Genomic DNA, 14,932 nt, shown 5'->3' on the forward strand with positions numbered 1-14,932 from the left:
TCTTCATGCTCTTTATCTTCAGTGATCAACACGTTAAAAAATTAAGTACATAAAAAGGGTTAACTTGTTCTTAGTAAGATGACTGACCAAGAGGAAAAACTCTTTCATGCTGTAACTTAATATTAGTGCTGATGGTGGCTTCTCTTTTGTGTTCTTGGTAGCACTTTTGGATGTGCATACTTTATAGCACTGAAGAGCATTTAGGACTCAGGAGGCTTGATTTTTTGGTGATACTTTGAATAGCCCAGCCCAAAGATATTTCACGTCTAAAGAAGGATCATGGTTATCCAGAAGCTGATCATCATTATCCAAGAGCGTGGTTCTGCACTCCTGTGCAACTGTACAGATATGGTCACAGAGGGTGGGAGCTCTGGTAAATCTGAGCATGTATTAAAAGTAGTTGATGCTTTAGGAGCAGTGTGTGCATGCCTTTTGTGGGGCTGGCAGTGGAGAGAAAGGTCTACCCCAGGCTGCCTGGGGGCTCCCCCAGCCTGGGAACACAGTGTAACTTGGTGTGGTACTGAGGCAGCTGGATGGAAGGTATCTATATAAATTAAGTACGCCATGAAAATAAATATGACATCTGCAGCACAAAGGAAAAGGAGAAACATGAAGCTGGATGCATGGTGGGACACTTTTGGAAGTAAGTGCCTGGCTTTTCTTCACTTGGAAATACAATTGCTGGTCTGCTTTTTTTTTTTTCCTTTTCTTTTCTGCTGCATTCTTCATTTGGAGCATTGTTTGTGCTACCCTTGAACATTAACTGCCAAAGCATCTTCACTTGTGTGGGCAGCTGTGGAAGTCTGTTTTCCATCTTTTGGAAGATTTCAGCTAGTTAGGTTGCTTTTGTCATTCAATTTTCTCTTGTTTACCAGGGTATTAGGAAGCTGGAATACAAGCAGTGCATGTTTTGCCCAAGGAAACATCAGCAGTCCAGTCACCATTCCAGAAATTCCTCTCAGTTCATTTTTCTCTGTAACAGAGCTCAAAAAGATTCTGAACGCTGTAAACGTAAATCTGAAAAGGTCAAACCTCACGTATGCCAGAGACAGGAGTACAGGATGACAACAATGCAGGGGAACAGATGAATTTTTAAGCATGGATTGAGAACAGTACGTTCAGGGAAAACTGTCAAAGTACATGCCTTGGGTATTGAAGAGTTTGAGGTAAAGCAGCGAGGATTTCTCTTGCGTTACTTGGTGACTTCTTAACATACAGCAGAGACGGATCAGAACACAAGATTTATGGCCAGGAAGAAGGGCAAGAGTTGCATAAACTGGGGTTGTGCTTTGCTTGTGGGATGCTAGTGGCAGAGCAGTGCCCGAGGGAGGCAGCACATCACCGGGTTTTCCTGCTGGCCAAAGTTGTGTTGAGTATGGGTTGATGCAGAGCTTGCAGCTGAGACACGTTTCTGTTCTGCGGGTCTGTTCACGTGTGAGCTTGATGGTTTTGTGCTGAAAGCCTGTCCAAAGGGCTTCAGTTTGGATGAAGTCCTTCATGTACATTTCCGTAATGGTGGGATTGGCTTTGCCTTGATGCATTTCCAATTCAAGACGTGGAAAACCGTGCACAGTGCAGGGGGAATCTCATCTACAGTAACAGAATTGACAAATGTCAAGTGTTTTCAGCTGCTCCTTTGCACATGGTGTACAAAGGACAAACAGTTCTTGCTAGCTGGGCGTTTGGCGTGTTGAAATGTGGGCCAGAATTGATTTTTTTCAGGAAGGCCATTGATTGGCACTGCCAGTTTGACGGGGCTGTCACTGCAGCACTGCCTCCAGATGCTGTTGCGCCAGCAAAAGACAGCACGGCAGTGTATGAGAGATGAACAGGGCTGGGTTCTCCATCACTGGCGGGAGGAAAGGAAAATAAAAATAGCGTCAGTGTAAAACACTGCAAGATGCAGCCAAAGCTGATGGAGGCATCTGTCATTTAACGAAGTGTAAAATCACGGGCTTTTTTGTTTTAAATAACATACAGATAAGATAATATGTTCAGGATAATAACGTGCACTTGTTCTAGGAAATGAGAAACTGAGAATATGAACGTTTTCTTAGCTGTGAATGCCTTGGAGCATGGGAAACGCCAGCAGACTCCTCTTCCCCTGCCAGCACCAGCGCCGCTTACCCACAGCCAGCTTTGTCATCCTGAGATCCCACCTTGCTGTTCGTGTATTGAAGTGAGTTGGCACAAGGAGAAAATCTTACGGTATTTAAATCATTTCAGGGAATGACCTAAGCTAGAAACGAAGGGTGAAAGGTGCTGGGGAGTGCCATGCACTGCCACGTGTCGTGACTGCCGGGAGCTGGCTGGTGCTCCTCCGGACTGAGGAGTGGGTTGCGTGCGGTGGTTTCCGAGCCAGGCAGCAGGATGGGTGTGTTCCCCTGTGCCCCTCTTCCCCTGCCTCAGCTTCGTTTCATACGTGGGCTGTTTTAGGGCTGTTCATCTGTGTTTGGTGCCTACCTTGGACTTTTTTTTCCACAGGCTGTGCAGTACACAAAATTAATGTCACTGTTACTGTGCAGGGAGAGGCAGTTCCTATGGGCCACCAGTTTCACCAGCAAGCAGGGAAGGCAGTTTTGTAGTGAGAAACCAGGAGTCCACCATCTAAGGAAACTGCCCATTTACAGTTACTCTTCCCCACCCTGAAAGAGGTGAGGATAAAGCTTACAGAAAGGCATTTCCAGCTGAAACATCTCCAAATAAATTCAGGTCCTCTTTGAACCATTTTTAATTTTTCTCACCATTTTTTATTATATGGTGCGTTTACTGAACATACTGTTACTTGTTGTTCATGTAAACTAATGGAATATATTATTGTGTTAGGACAATAATTGTATATATACATGCATATAAGTATTACATAAGCATGCATTTATATAAATGTGTTAACTGATGTGATAACATTGTCTTCTGTGTAATAAGCCTTCTATTTTATGATCTTCAACATATATAATGTGGATTTGGAAGGGCGTTATGAAGGAAAAGCCATTACTTTTAAATTTATTTAAAGAGAGGGAGAAAGTTCAAGGCCTGTTATGCATTAAACAAAAATATTCTTTAAAGATGTTAGCTCATAACTCCAGGCAGCATATGTCTCCTCTCCAGAGAGTCCTACTTGTGAAAGCAGCATCGCTTGTGAGGGAGAGAATCACTGACTTGAAAAAGACTGGGTTATTTTGTCCAATCTGCCCTAGTTTGGAGCCTTTTCATCTTTGTGGATATTTAGGAGAGCCAGAAGCGTAACCCAGAGACTCATACCTGTGTTGGTTTTTCTTTTTTCTGATTTAAAAAAAAAAAAAAAAAAATCTCACCTGTAGCATGGGAGAGGAGTGACTGTTTGGGCTCGGTGTGGACAGTGCTGGTTGCACCAGCGTGGGGTTTCTAAGTGCTTTTTCTAGCAGGTCCCAATTAATAATTTGCTGATTTTCAAGCTGCCATCTGTCTACACGTTTCCCTCCCTCCACGAGAAGTCTTGAATCTGTTTTGTGGCTTTCCTAAATGTATGTGTAAAATCACGCTGTGGCCATTTCAACATCCTTAGGACTTTAGCGCAGCTTCCAAGCAGCTCAGAGTGGTGGGATGGCCCCTTCCCCATAATGCCACCTCCACGAGATTGGCAGCAAAGGCCCTGGACTTCTGCACTGTTGGGAATAGGTTATTGCATGGCCACGGCCGTCTCGCTCTTTGAAAATTTGTTTCACAGTAGTATGAGATGTTAATTTTGATTTCCCCACTCCCCCATTTGCTGATAATCTTTTTTCAGTGTCCTTCCCCTTCCATGGGAAGGAGGGACCCCTCAGCTGCAAGAAGCTCTAGCGGACTTCTGAAGGCTTTCTGAGAGGTGCCACTTGGCTTTTTTGGGGCACACAGAAAGCTGTGGGAGGCATGGCTTTAGGATGAGAAATGGAAGATAAATGACTTCAGATTAAAAAAAAAAAAAAAAGTACAAAAAACCAACAAAACCAAAGCTGAAACCCCTCTCTTTTTTTTTTTTTCAGATTACTTGTAAGTTAATGGTGCCTTGAGCAGTTTTTCAAGCTGTAAAAACAAGTATCTTCATTTACACTTTTCTACTTGCAGTCATCAAACAAAAACCAATATAACAGAACAGAAATGCCTAAAAAAAAAAAAAAGCCTTGATTTTTTTTTTTTTTTTCTTTCAGATATATTTTGATTACTAAGAATGATGACCCTTCTTGGTATTGCTGTTTTTACAAGTTGGCTTATTGTATTGCTTGCAACTCTCAGTCTTTGTTTTATTTAGCTGTGGTTTTTAATTTCCTGCTTGTGGCGGGGTCCGTGTTTGTCAGACGCTCTATAGCTGGGATCGTGCGGCTTGCCTTTCCGCTCGCAGTTATCGGGTTACGGCGGCGTTTGCTTCACAGACGGTTCAGTGTGCAAGTTGACAGCACGTGGCTATATTCAGCATAACCTGCAGCAGCTCCTGTCAACTCCTGTGCAATGTAAAGCCTGATGTTTTCAGTAGGCATAAATCAGTGCTTAAGTCTTGCTTGAACTTGGGAGTGAGCTTTTAAATCAAGAATGTATTCTTGCTAATGCCTCATCCTCACTGGGTTAATTCAGTTTTGAAACTAACGTATTAATTTCATTTTTGGAATGGGATTATTTTAATTTTTTTTACTTTGGAGGGAAGAGGAGGGTTGGGAAGACCCTGAGGTCATCTTCTGATGGCACACGGACTGTTGGGACCCTGCAGCTGTGGGATCTCAAGACATTCCTGAGCTGGGAATGGGGACTTCACTGTTGGTCCAACACATTTTTGCTTGAATGATGTTTAGGTGGTTCACAGTATGTTGCTTGCAGTTCATCTGCATCATTTCCCCGCTTATGGAGGTGGAACCTGGGAACTGCACTGGAGCAAGCCGAATAGTGCCTTTGGTTGGGAGGGGGATCAGGTGTTAAAGCGTACAGCAAACTGTCTTCCTGCTGTAATATTTGGAGACCTCTACAGAATATATTTTTGGAACATCTTTTTTCTTTTGTAACATATGAAAAATATTTCATCATGCAGTCATCTGATTCTGTATTCAGAGAAATCCTCATGGATTTCAGACCTCACCTAGGTGTTAAAACTCCTGAGATGTCATATTATGGATTAGTGCTGTCTCCGGACAGACCTTGTGCACTGTGCGTATCCGGGTGGCTGCGGCATCTACGCCGGTGCAGTCCGTGGGGTGGTTTGTGCTTCTCAGTTCCATGTGAGGCTGCACGTAGCAGGTAAAAGCTTAAGTGCTGAAAAGGAATGGACAAGTAATACTTGTTAATATGCTTTTTCATTTCTTTTGTCCCGTTTATCAAGGAAACTTTGGCACAGAGTTGTGAATTTCTTACGGTGCATTTTACTGTTAAACTTAACATGCTTTTTTTTTTTTTTTTTGTTCGAAGCTGCTCAGCACCATCAGTTAGGTGAGTCTAAGTATCTCACAAGCGGTTCAGAGTGAAAGGACTCTGTCCCAGTCAGGTAAGGAGTAGAGACTCATGCAGAATTTTATTGAAGCAGCCTGGCAAAGCAGGTGGGCATTTTGGCTGCCTGCAGCCACTGAGCAACATGAATCTTAAGGTAAAAGGGAGGGAGGATGTCAGACAATATATTTTTTTCGCAATCCCCCGGTAGTGAGGTACTGAACATATGCGAAGTCCAGCATTTTGGGTTGGTCCTGTGGTAAGGTGGACTTGCTTCTCCTTGGTTTAGAAACAGGAGTTGCTCCTCAACAGACCAGGGGTAAGAAATTTCTGTTTCAAGATGTGCTACTCTCATGTTACTGTGTTTAATGCAATTTAAAATGCTTTTACTATAGCAAATCTATATTGCTAAGATTATCTAATATTACTCTATTAGATAGGCATGGAAAAATGATCCATTGTGGTAAAGCGGTAAGAAAAAACTTATGCATTACAGAAGCATTTCAGCTTGTGTTAACCCCTTATTTGCAACAGAACAGGAAACAGAAATTTTGAGTGCGAGGGAGAAATTGTTCATTGTACCTTTCTCACGGCGTTAGCGAGGTTTTCCTCTGCCAGAGCTTTCTGTTGTTTTCTATTGTCAGGGTGAATCAGAGCAGGTGCCAAGGTTCGGTGTAGGGAGCTGTCTTCTGGGTGAGTCACGGTCTCCCCGAGGTGCATGCTGAAGCTGGTGAGCAGTCTCAAGTTTCACGAGAATAATACTTCCATCAACAGCAGGGACTACTGACAAAGTGTAAAACAGCCTGGGTTTCTCCTAGACAAGAGAAGATACCCAGGGGAGTCTCAGGTTTATGAGAAATGCAACAGTTTGGAGACGGGGTAAGGATTTTACACTGTTTGAAATGCACACAATTTATCCAGCTGGAAGCTTGCGTGCCTGCATCCTGGGCCGTCCCACAGATGCGAGTGTACTGAAACACCCGATCTGAGAGGAGTGGAAGAGACTTTCCTTGCAAAAAATGGGAAGAGCAGAAGGAATTGCTGCAGCGGAAGAGCCGCAGTTTGGCAGTCAGATCTGGAAGCGTGCAAGATGAAGCCCATGTAACCTCGTGGGTGAAAATCAGAGGTGCCTAGGGTATAACGTAGAGGAACACATGGTGGCACGCTGCTTGTGGCATCCTATAGAACAGCTCTTTGTGTTTCTGAGGTCGTGTGCCTTTTCAGCTGGCTATCAGTGTAGCTCTGCTTTCCTTTCCCATCAAGATTTCTTTCTTTGAGCCTAGCACCTTCTCCGATGTCCAGCTATACAGCCAGCAGTTAACAGTGCATCCTGTTATGGGAAAAAAATCTGGAAGCAAGCTGGAGAGCCTCACTCGAGGGAGCCTGCCTTTGGGGTTGGTTATCAAGCTGGGCGAGCAACCTGGGTTTGTGGCACAAACTGTGTTCAACAAGGTCGGGTGCTCAGGAGCTTTCTTGGCCTTCAGTAGTGGTGAGGTGGTACAAGTGGCACTTTTTCTGTTAGCAAGTAAGGTTTTCAGAGAGCACCTGAGTGATGACAATTATGTTCTTTACCTGCTGGAGGACCTTGCTCTGAGCACAAGGCTGGAAATGACTGCCAGATGCGTGTGCTGGTGATTAATGCAATAAAAGAAAACAGTAAATACTTTCTTGGAACAGAAGGTCTGTGTGTTGAAATCTGCCTAAAACCAAAACAAGACCCTCCAAAATCCTGGAAATATCTGCCGCAGCTCTGGTGTGAGCCAGCTGGGAAGAGCTCCTTTATGAACTCCGTTGATGGACCGTTATCAAAATTCAATCACAAGCAGTTCAAAAAGTACATTAATGCCTTTGGGATTTCTGCCTTTCTGACAAGAAGCAAAAAGTCTGTTCTTGCTGTTGCTGTTATCGTGACGGCGTAAGAAGTCCTTTGCTGTCCTCCTCTTGTGCGAGCGCAGATACACCCGTACCTGCCTAACTGGCTTTTGTGGTCTCCATCTGGTGCTCTCTCTACAAAGTGTGTGTCGTCATCATGGCTCTAATATAAAGACATAAATTTCCACAGAAATACTTAGTTTGAGTATTCTAAAGTAAAACAGCCTTTTGATGAATGGCTCCACATTCTTATCTTCAGTTAAAAATAAGCTTTCGTCTTTTGGGGTGTTTGTTTATTTTGAGAGTGAGGAGCCAGCGTTGAAGTTTGGAGTATGGTCACGCTGGGCACAGCTGTTTTGAATTGCATACATTGTTTTAATTGCAGTTTATTCATGTACTTCTAGGATCGTTTCAGAGTTTAACTGATGTTTTTGATTAAACAGTTATCCTTTGCTGGGCACTGCCTCTGTTGGCCGTTTTGTCTCGAGCACTCGGAATTAGCATGTTGGGAAAGGATTTTGACCTCTGGATGTTGATAATTTTTGGGGTGCTCATGTCAGCTTCACCCAGAGCAGCACCATGAATTTGGTACGTAAAACCCCGGAGATTGGCGCTTGTTCATTCACGTGGGCTGTCCCTTCGTGTGCTGATGATATTGCAGCTCTTCCTTGCTGGAGTATTTCTGGTAGCGACTACTTTGTCTTGATGGTCTATTATATGACTGCACAGAAATAACTGTCCAAACTCTGTAGGCCATTTTCTTAAGTTTTTATGTGCACCTACTTGAAAAATGAGCGAAGCAAGGAAACAAAACTTGTCTTTTTCCCTTTTTGAGAGTGAGGATGGCATATTAAACATGGGATTGCTGTCTTGGCGTAGGGTGAATTGCAGTTCAGGTTGCTAATAAGCATGGTCAGCTTGTGTCTGATCCTTAAAGTTTAACCGAAAGGATTTTTCACTGGTGAGCAATAGAATTTATGCTGTTACAGTAACGGGCTTGAATACGGAGAAGATACCACATGGGAGGAAGGGTTTCTTAGGAAGGTAGAGCTGCAGAGGCTGTGCAGGTACCCAAGGAAGAGCGTGCAGGTGGGTGGGTCGGCAGACTGGCCAGCCCTCCATCCGACTGCTGGCTCTTACCCCAGTGGTATGAGCTGAAATGAGTCCCTGCCTGCTGTAGTTCAAATATATATATATATTTAAATATAAGTTCTTAGGATGAAGTATTTGACCTAATAAATAAAACAGGTAGCAGGAAGAAAGGCATTTACTTTCAGACCCAGTTGAGCTGGCCCTGGCACTGGGTAGGTGGGGAGCAGGCTGATCTCACTCAGGACGGGTTAATGTTAAATTCTGCCAGTCTGATGGATGTATGTGAAAAAGGGGGGAGCTGGGTTTAAACAAATTATGCTGTCTTACATAATTCAAGCCATGGGAAAGAGGAGATCTGTGATTACTTGTGATACATGGGGGATAAAGATGTGAGACACCAGAGCTCATGGAACTGTTGTTCCAGAGGGTGTTGTCCTGATGCTCATTGAATAAGATTGGTGTGACAGCAGGGAGGTGAGAAGAGCCCTCTCCAGGTCTCACTTAAGCTTCTGGAGTTGTAGGTCTCCAACAAGCTGTGTGTAAAGCAGACGTGTCTAGTCCAGCTTCCCTGACCGTGCTGTTTGTTTTTTGCCTTTGATTGGCAGCTTTCTCAGATCTCTGATGGGGTTTTTTTCATTTGTGTGGGATTTTTCCTCAGTGTTTTAGCTCTTGTTTTGTAGAAGAAAGGCTTGATGGAGCACTCTGAAGGGTTGAAACTTGAAGCCTTGCACTCTGACAGGCACCTGGGACCCAGCAGCTCCATCAAACCCAAGTCCTGCTCTATTTGCTGACAGTCCTGTTTCCATGTCTCTCTATTTATTTTCCTCAACGAAAAATTCTCCCTTTTTTCCTCTGCTCTTTCCAATTCTGCCATCCACTCAAGAAGCTGCAGCTTGTAAGGCGAGAAGGCATCTGCTTAGTAGTGAAATCGTAGATGGTTCCCGTTGCCAGCAATGTCCAGGGAGGGGTCTGAGCATCAGTTTCCTTTGCCTCTTTTCTCCGTGCCCTCTGCTTCATCCAGGAATTTTCCCTGGGTTAGCCTGCTTTCTGAAAGCATTAGTGTAATGGGTTGCTGAGTAATTATTATCACTTCCCTTTTCTGCTGTGGAAACTATCAGAGCCTTTGGACACAGCCTGCCTTGGAAATAGTTTCATGGATGAGTTTTATTTAGTGTGTGTGCTAGCTAAATGCAGGGCTGGGGTAAGGAAGGAAACCCATGCTGTTTGGTTCATATCACATACAGTTTGTTCCCTCTTTAACGAGGCAAGCCTTTTCTCCACTTGGTATCTCATTAGCTTGAACATAGTGTCCTGTGAGCGTGTGGGAAGGAGCTGGAATCTCGTTTGAAGCTGTAGAAGAGCCAGGCTATCTTTTAGCTGGATTTCTTCCTGACAGTTAATTCAACCGGAGAGAAGGGAAAATTAAGCAGGTTATTGAACCTTCTCTCCTGCCTTTAAAATGTGCTTCGTAGGTCTCCTTCTGCTGACAATTGCAGATAATTTCAAGGTTGTTTTTTTTTTTTTTCTTTCCTCACTTCATTTTTGTATCACCAATCAGTTTTTAAAACCTACTGAAATATTAGTTTTGATTAAAGTGACATTATATCTGTGAATTTGGAGCTATCAAATGTGAATTCATGTGTTCTGAATAGTCCGTGATTGTGAAATGGCCGGGTGCCAGCAGCACCTCTCCTGCTGAATGCCAAGGGAGTCCTGTGGAGTTTGCTTTTTTTAGTGTGATGAAGTTCATGGGATCTGTCTCAGCAGATTAAGCACCTCACATTGATAATACCGATCTCCTGTGGAAATATTTATCTGTGATTGTGGAATACTGGCTTTACCCCGTTCACATACCAAGAAGGATGGAAAGTTTTATTCACTTTTGATAAAAGGCTACGTTAAAACTTCTAAAAAAACCCCACCATGCCGTTATCAGGGAACAGGAACATTTTGCAGAATGGCTCTTGAAAGAGTCTGTTGGTTGAACATAATATTCCAGAGTTAAGTTTAATGCTTGGACTATGCTAATTTCTTGAGGACAGTCACCTTTTCAGATGGATAGCACCCTGCAGATGGTGGCAGATTGCACCCTCCTCCACTCTTGCCAGGAGCGTGTGCTCACTGACAGAATAAAAGCAGTAAGGATGAATCTATCCATAAGAGTTGATGAATCTCTTGCCTTTAAAATTGAAGTGCTTCATGCCAGGGAAAATATCTGTGAATATATTTATAGTAATAAACAGTGTAGTCTCGTCTTCTTCATTGCAAGCAGGGAAATTGCTGTTCCACCAAGTCTGTGAAAGTGGAATCTACTTTTAGATGCTTTGAAATGGTAGTCTTTTTTTTTTTTTTTTTTTCACTTTGGGATTTAAAAATATCTGAAGTCCAAATTTTAGAAATCTGTACATTAATTGACATGGAAGATATTATAGACAGACTACCTAAAGCTGATAGATAATGGCTGGTGTTATATCAGGAATAGGAAGACTGGGACAATTTTCCTGCTGCCTGGTGTTGATAGTCACTGACGTTCTATCGGGTAGGGCTGGGATAATGGGGAAGTGCTGTGCAAAGTACCAGCTTGGTTCTGCATGCAGCATCTCCATCTGAGATGGATTTAGAACATCAGGACATAGCAGGACCCTGCAGACCCCCACCCTGAGTCGCCCAGCACTCTGGGGGGACAGGGACACAATGATGTGTTTTGTTCTCCATGTGGTGGAAACCCTGAGCTGTGCTGTTGGGCCTCTGGGTGTTGAAGCGCTCAAATGGAGGCTGAGCTGGCTCCTACCTCAGGTGTCAGAGCACGTTCAGGAATGGTTGGGATGCTGGTGTTAAGCACACCTTTGTGGTAGGCTGCATTTGCTAGGTAGGTGTTTGGCATTGAATGGGAGCAGGTGTATTTCTTGGTTTTCCATCTTGCCTGAGTAAGGCTGAGCAATCTCTCAGGCTACCAAGGTGTGACAAGTGATCAGGACGAAGGACACTTGTTTTGCTTCTACTGCAAGTGCGTGCTGAAGCTTGTCCGTAATTGGACTTTGTGGTTATCTTCTGTGTACCAAATGAGCTGATTTTGAAACTTGTTCCAGAAGAATGGAATGAAAAACAACATTAAATATGGCTATTTTTGGCTTAAAAGGAAAAATACACATCAAAAGTGTGCTATACGTGCTGTTTCTTTAATGTGGTAATTCTTTCTGTTGTATTTTATTTTTTCCTCGCTTCATGCTTCGTCTGTCTGGGGGATGGTGGAAAGACTGGCTGTAGGGGCGTTCTGACTTTCCTTGCCCGAAGGGGGAAGCAAGTCTACTGAAATGGCTAGCTGTTTCTTTTGGCTGTAATTATGTCAGACCATTTTCAGTGAGCTTTATCTGGTTGATCTAATGGATAGGTTACCACAGGCTTTAGATTACTTGCATTTACACGTAAAGGGTTATTTTATTACCGTGGATTTCTAAAATGACATCTCTTTCAAATTTTATGCAGATGAAGTCATCAGAGTTTGCTGAAGAGAGTGAAGATTGTCATGTTTAGTAGGAGTTGCGTTAGCCTCCCACTGCAAAGAATTAAGGAAAATAATGGCATAGGAAGTAGAACACAACGCTTCTACGGTTTGGCATTTGAAAAGTAATGTATTGTCATTTGGATATTAAGCAATAAACACTTTGAGGACCACAAGATTTCCAGTTTTAATGCATCTTGTGTATTTGGCTTCTAGGGTAACTTCCTGATAATATAATAAAGGTTGCTTTTCTTATTAACTGTTGCTGAGTGTTCTTTTTACCTTGATGTTAACCAAAGTGGGATCTGCTGGATTTATCTTTACTAGGTTCTGGGTGGGAAAGCAGTACGAAGCTCTTGTAGACATAATGCCTTAGTATCTTCTAACTCTTGTGAAATAGTCACGTGGATAATAATGCTAAAGAAAGCTTGAAACCCATCATAGTTCTCGCCCAGTGCTGTGGTCTGCTGCTGGCTTCAGTGAAACGCTCCTCCTGACATCTGGACCCATGAATGTCTCTGGAGGAATCAGTATTGTCATGGGCATGAAGGAGGTTTACAATTCCAGATATGTCAACCTCTTCTGTAAATGAGATGAATGTCAGCCTGACCTAGTTTCTACTGCATCAAAAGAAAGAAGTCAGAATTATAGCAAATTAAATATATACAAGACCATGCTGATGATGTTTATGCATTATGTCACTCACTGGCAATGGAAGGTGGCTAACTTGGATGTTAGATGATGTAGTAGTAGTAATAATAATAATTAAAGAAACCCCGAAAAAAACCCCCATATAAACAGGATTAGATTAGCTTTCATCTAAATGGGTGTTTTCTTGATTATACTTGCAGGCTAAAAACTAACATATTTAGAGTCCAGCTCTAATAAATATTTTTTTGATTCTATCTTCATCGTCCATCCCCTGTTCTGCCTGTGGATATCTGCAGCATTTTATTTTTGCCATCCACCTTTAAGGTATGAGTAAATAGTGCTTAAATATTACGTTTGTTTTTGTTGAATTCTGTAGGCTGTTGCGATGCACTGGATTTTTATAGCAGTTGCAGTCGATTCCAATTGAAACCGTAATTGGTATTTCGACTTGATAGCTGCTGTAAATCTCAAAGAAGGGAAGAGAAGGATGCTCTCATTTTGTTAGGCTGCTTCTCTTTCGGATGCATAGTGCATCTTCCAGCTCTCTGGGCTAATTAAAATGCCATTACAGTACATGTGGTGCTACAATACAGTCTAGGGAGACTTCCAAAAATAGATTCTTGAGTGCAGACAAATTAGAGAGGAAATATGCACTGAGCATTTTCTCATAGGTTTAAAGAGAAATAATCCATTTGCTGCCTTAATTGCTTTCTTGTAAATGTTGAAGTCTTTTTTTTTTCCTCTGTAAATTTTGAATGAGTAGACAAATAAATAATATGTCCATGATATTCTCATTACTAATATTTTAACTTGTTGTTACACGCCATAGCTGTTAATATGCAAGTCAGGATGTTTTAGTGGACTGTGCTTAATGGTCAGGGACAGAGACTTTTATTTCTCAGCGATCCTATTTTAGCCGCCTGGTATCCAAAGGCTTCAAGGTTAGTGCATGGTCTGGTTTTAGAAATACAGCAATACAGTTGACCAGAATCACCCGCTCACCCACCCCAAATCCTGCCGAGAAGTAACGCAGACAAATACTGTTTGCACTTTGTTCAGCAAAACAACCCCCCCAACTTGTGTATAAAATGCAAGATACTTTTTGTGAAGTGACTGTGGTACCCACGTACTGATAGCAGGGGAAAAACTGGATGTTCTTGGGCCTGGAAGGGGTCCATGAAATTGCTGTGGGCTTACACATGTAACAGAGACAGCGCATAACTGCCTGGGCAGTGCCAGTAAGAGTGAGGAGCGCTCGCTTTTCACAGCGTGTACCTCCCCGTAAGCTGCTGACAGCAGCCTGATGACAAGGGATGAGGCTTACGCTGGCGTGTAGACCACTAGCAGCCTTAATCAGGGGGAAGGGGAAGACAAGAGGAACAGCTTGTGATGGTGATGGCAAGTACCATGCAGAGGATCATAGCAAATGATGCCGATGAGGTATAGACGCTGTGTAGGGTTGTTCTGAAGCTTGTCCCTCAGACACGAGTCCCCATTAGTGGCTGGAGTGTGTTAGGTGAACTGGAGGGTGTTTGAGGTTGAATTTGAGGTGAGTTCCCCCCAAAAATCCAGTCTGTGTGCTCAGACTGCTCCGTGATGCAACCAAAAATAGGGGATGTGGAAGAGTATGGGGAGTGGGGCAGCCAGGGGTTTGCTCCAAGAGCCTGCTCCCGACACTCCTGCCAGCACTCCTCTTTGTACAGGCTTTGAAGGTAACCCTGGTCAAGCATGCACTAGCTCATCTCTCGAGTGAAGATGTCTGTGAGGCTGATTCTGTCCTCAGACTTTTCTGAGAAGTGCGCTATTGTTGTGTTTGAGTGTCTTTCGGTTGTGCCGTGAAGCAGACAGGAAGGTGGCATGGTTGGAGAGAAGAGGAATGGATCTCTTTCTTCTCTTTGTGAGACAAGTTCACAATTGTTTTACTAGAAAACAGTGAAGAGAACAAGGTAATTGCTTGATGACAACTACAAATTCAGGAGTCATTGATCCAGAAACATCCCCTTTCTTTCTTTCCTTAGTGAAAGCTTAATTTTGAATGTGGATGCACGCTCTTAAAAGGATGTGGTTGGGATAGTCTCTCGGATGCCAACTGATGGCTATTTATCCTGGGCTTACTGTCAGCTGTCTGGTTTTGCCTGAGGCTTTTTATTGATTGGGCACTGAGAAATTGAAGCTTCTTTCTATTTTGGCTAGGAAGGCATGGGGGTAAGCTTTTGAGCTGTATCTTCCTGGGGAGAAAATAGCCAAAATAATCTGGTAACTGTCATGGTTTGCAAAGAAACAACTATCAAATTCGTCAGCAGTCGCTTGGACTGTTGCAGATGTCTTATTGGAATGTCTTATTGCTCAACAATTGTCCTCTGCGCTCTTTTTTCTTATGTAGGAACT

General features: G+C 43.1%; 1 protein-coding gene across 5 annotated transcripts in view; it reads left to right on the forward strand.

Annotated features, from left to right (window-relative positions):
• Window positions 1-14,932, forward strand: part of HDAC4 (histone deacetylase 4) — a 270,539-nt gene that overhangs the window by 80,514 nt on the left and 175,093 nt on the right. For 2 of the 5 annotated variants that reach the window (XM_074872453.1, XM_074872455.1), the window contains exon 1: window positions 13,940-13,984. The exons of 2 other annotated variants lie outside the window; for them this stretch is intronic. In XM_074872453.1, coding sequence (XP_074728554.1) covers window positions 13,940-13,984 — 45 coding nt within the window. Of the gene's footprint in view, window positions 1-13,939; window positions 13,985-14,932 lie in introns of those variants that run through there. One more of the 5 variants, XM_074872454.1, reaches the window with a different exon arrangement.

Source organism: Strix uralensis, chromosome 6 (assembly GCF_047716275.1).
Source record: "Strix uralensis isolate ZFMK-TIS-50842 chromosome 6, bStrUra1, whole genome shotgun sequence".
Taxonomy (NCBI): Eukaryota; Metazoa; Chordata; class Aves; order Strigiformes; family Strigidae; genus Strix; species Strix uralensis.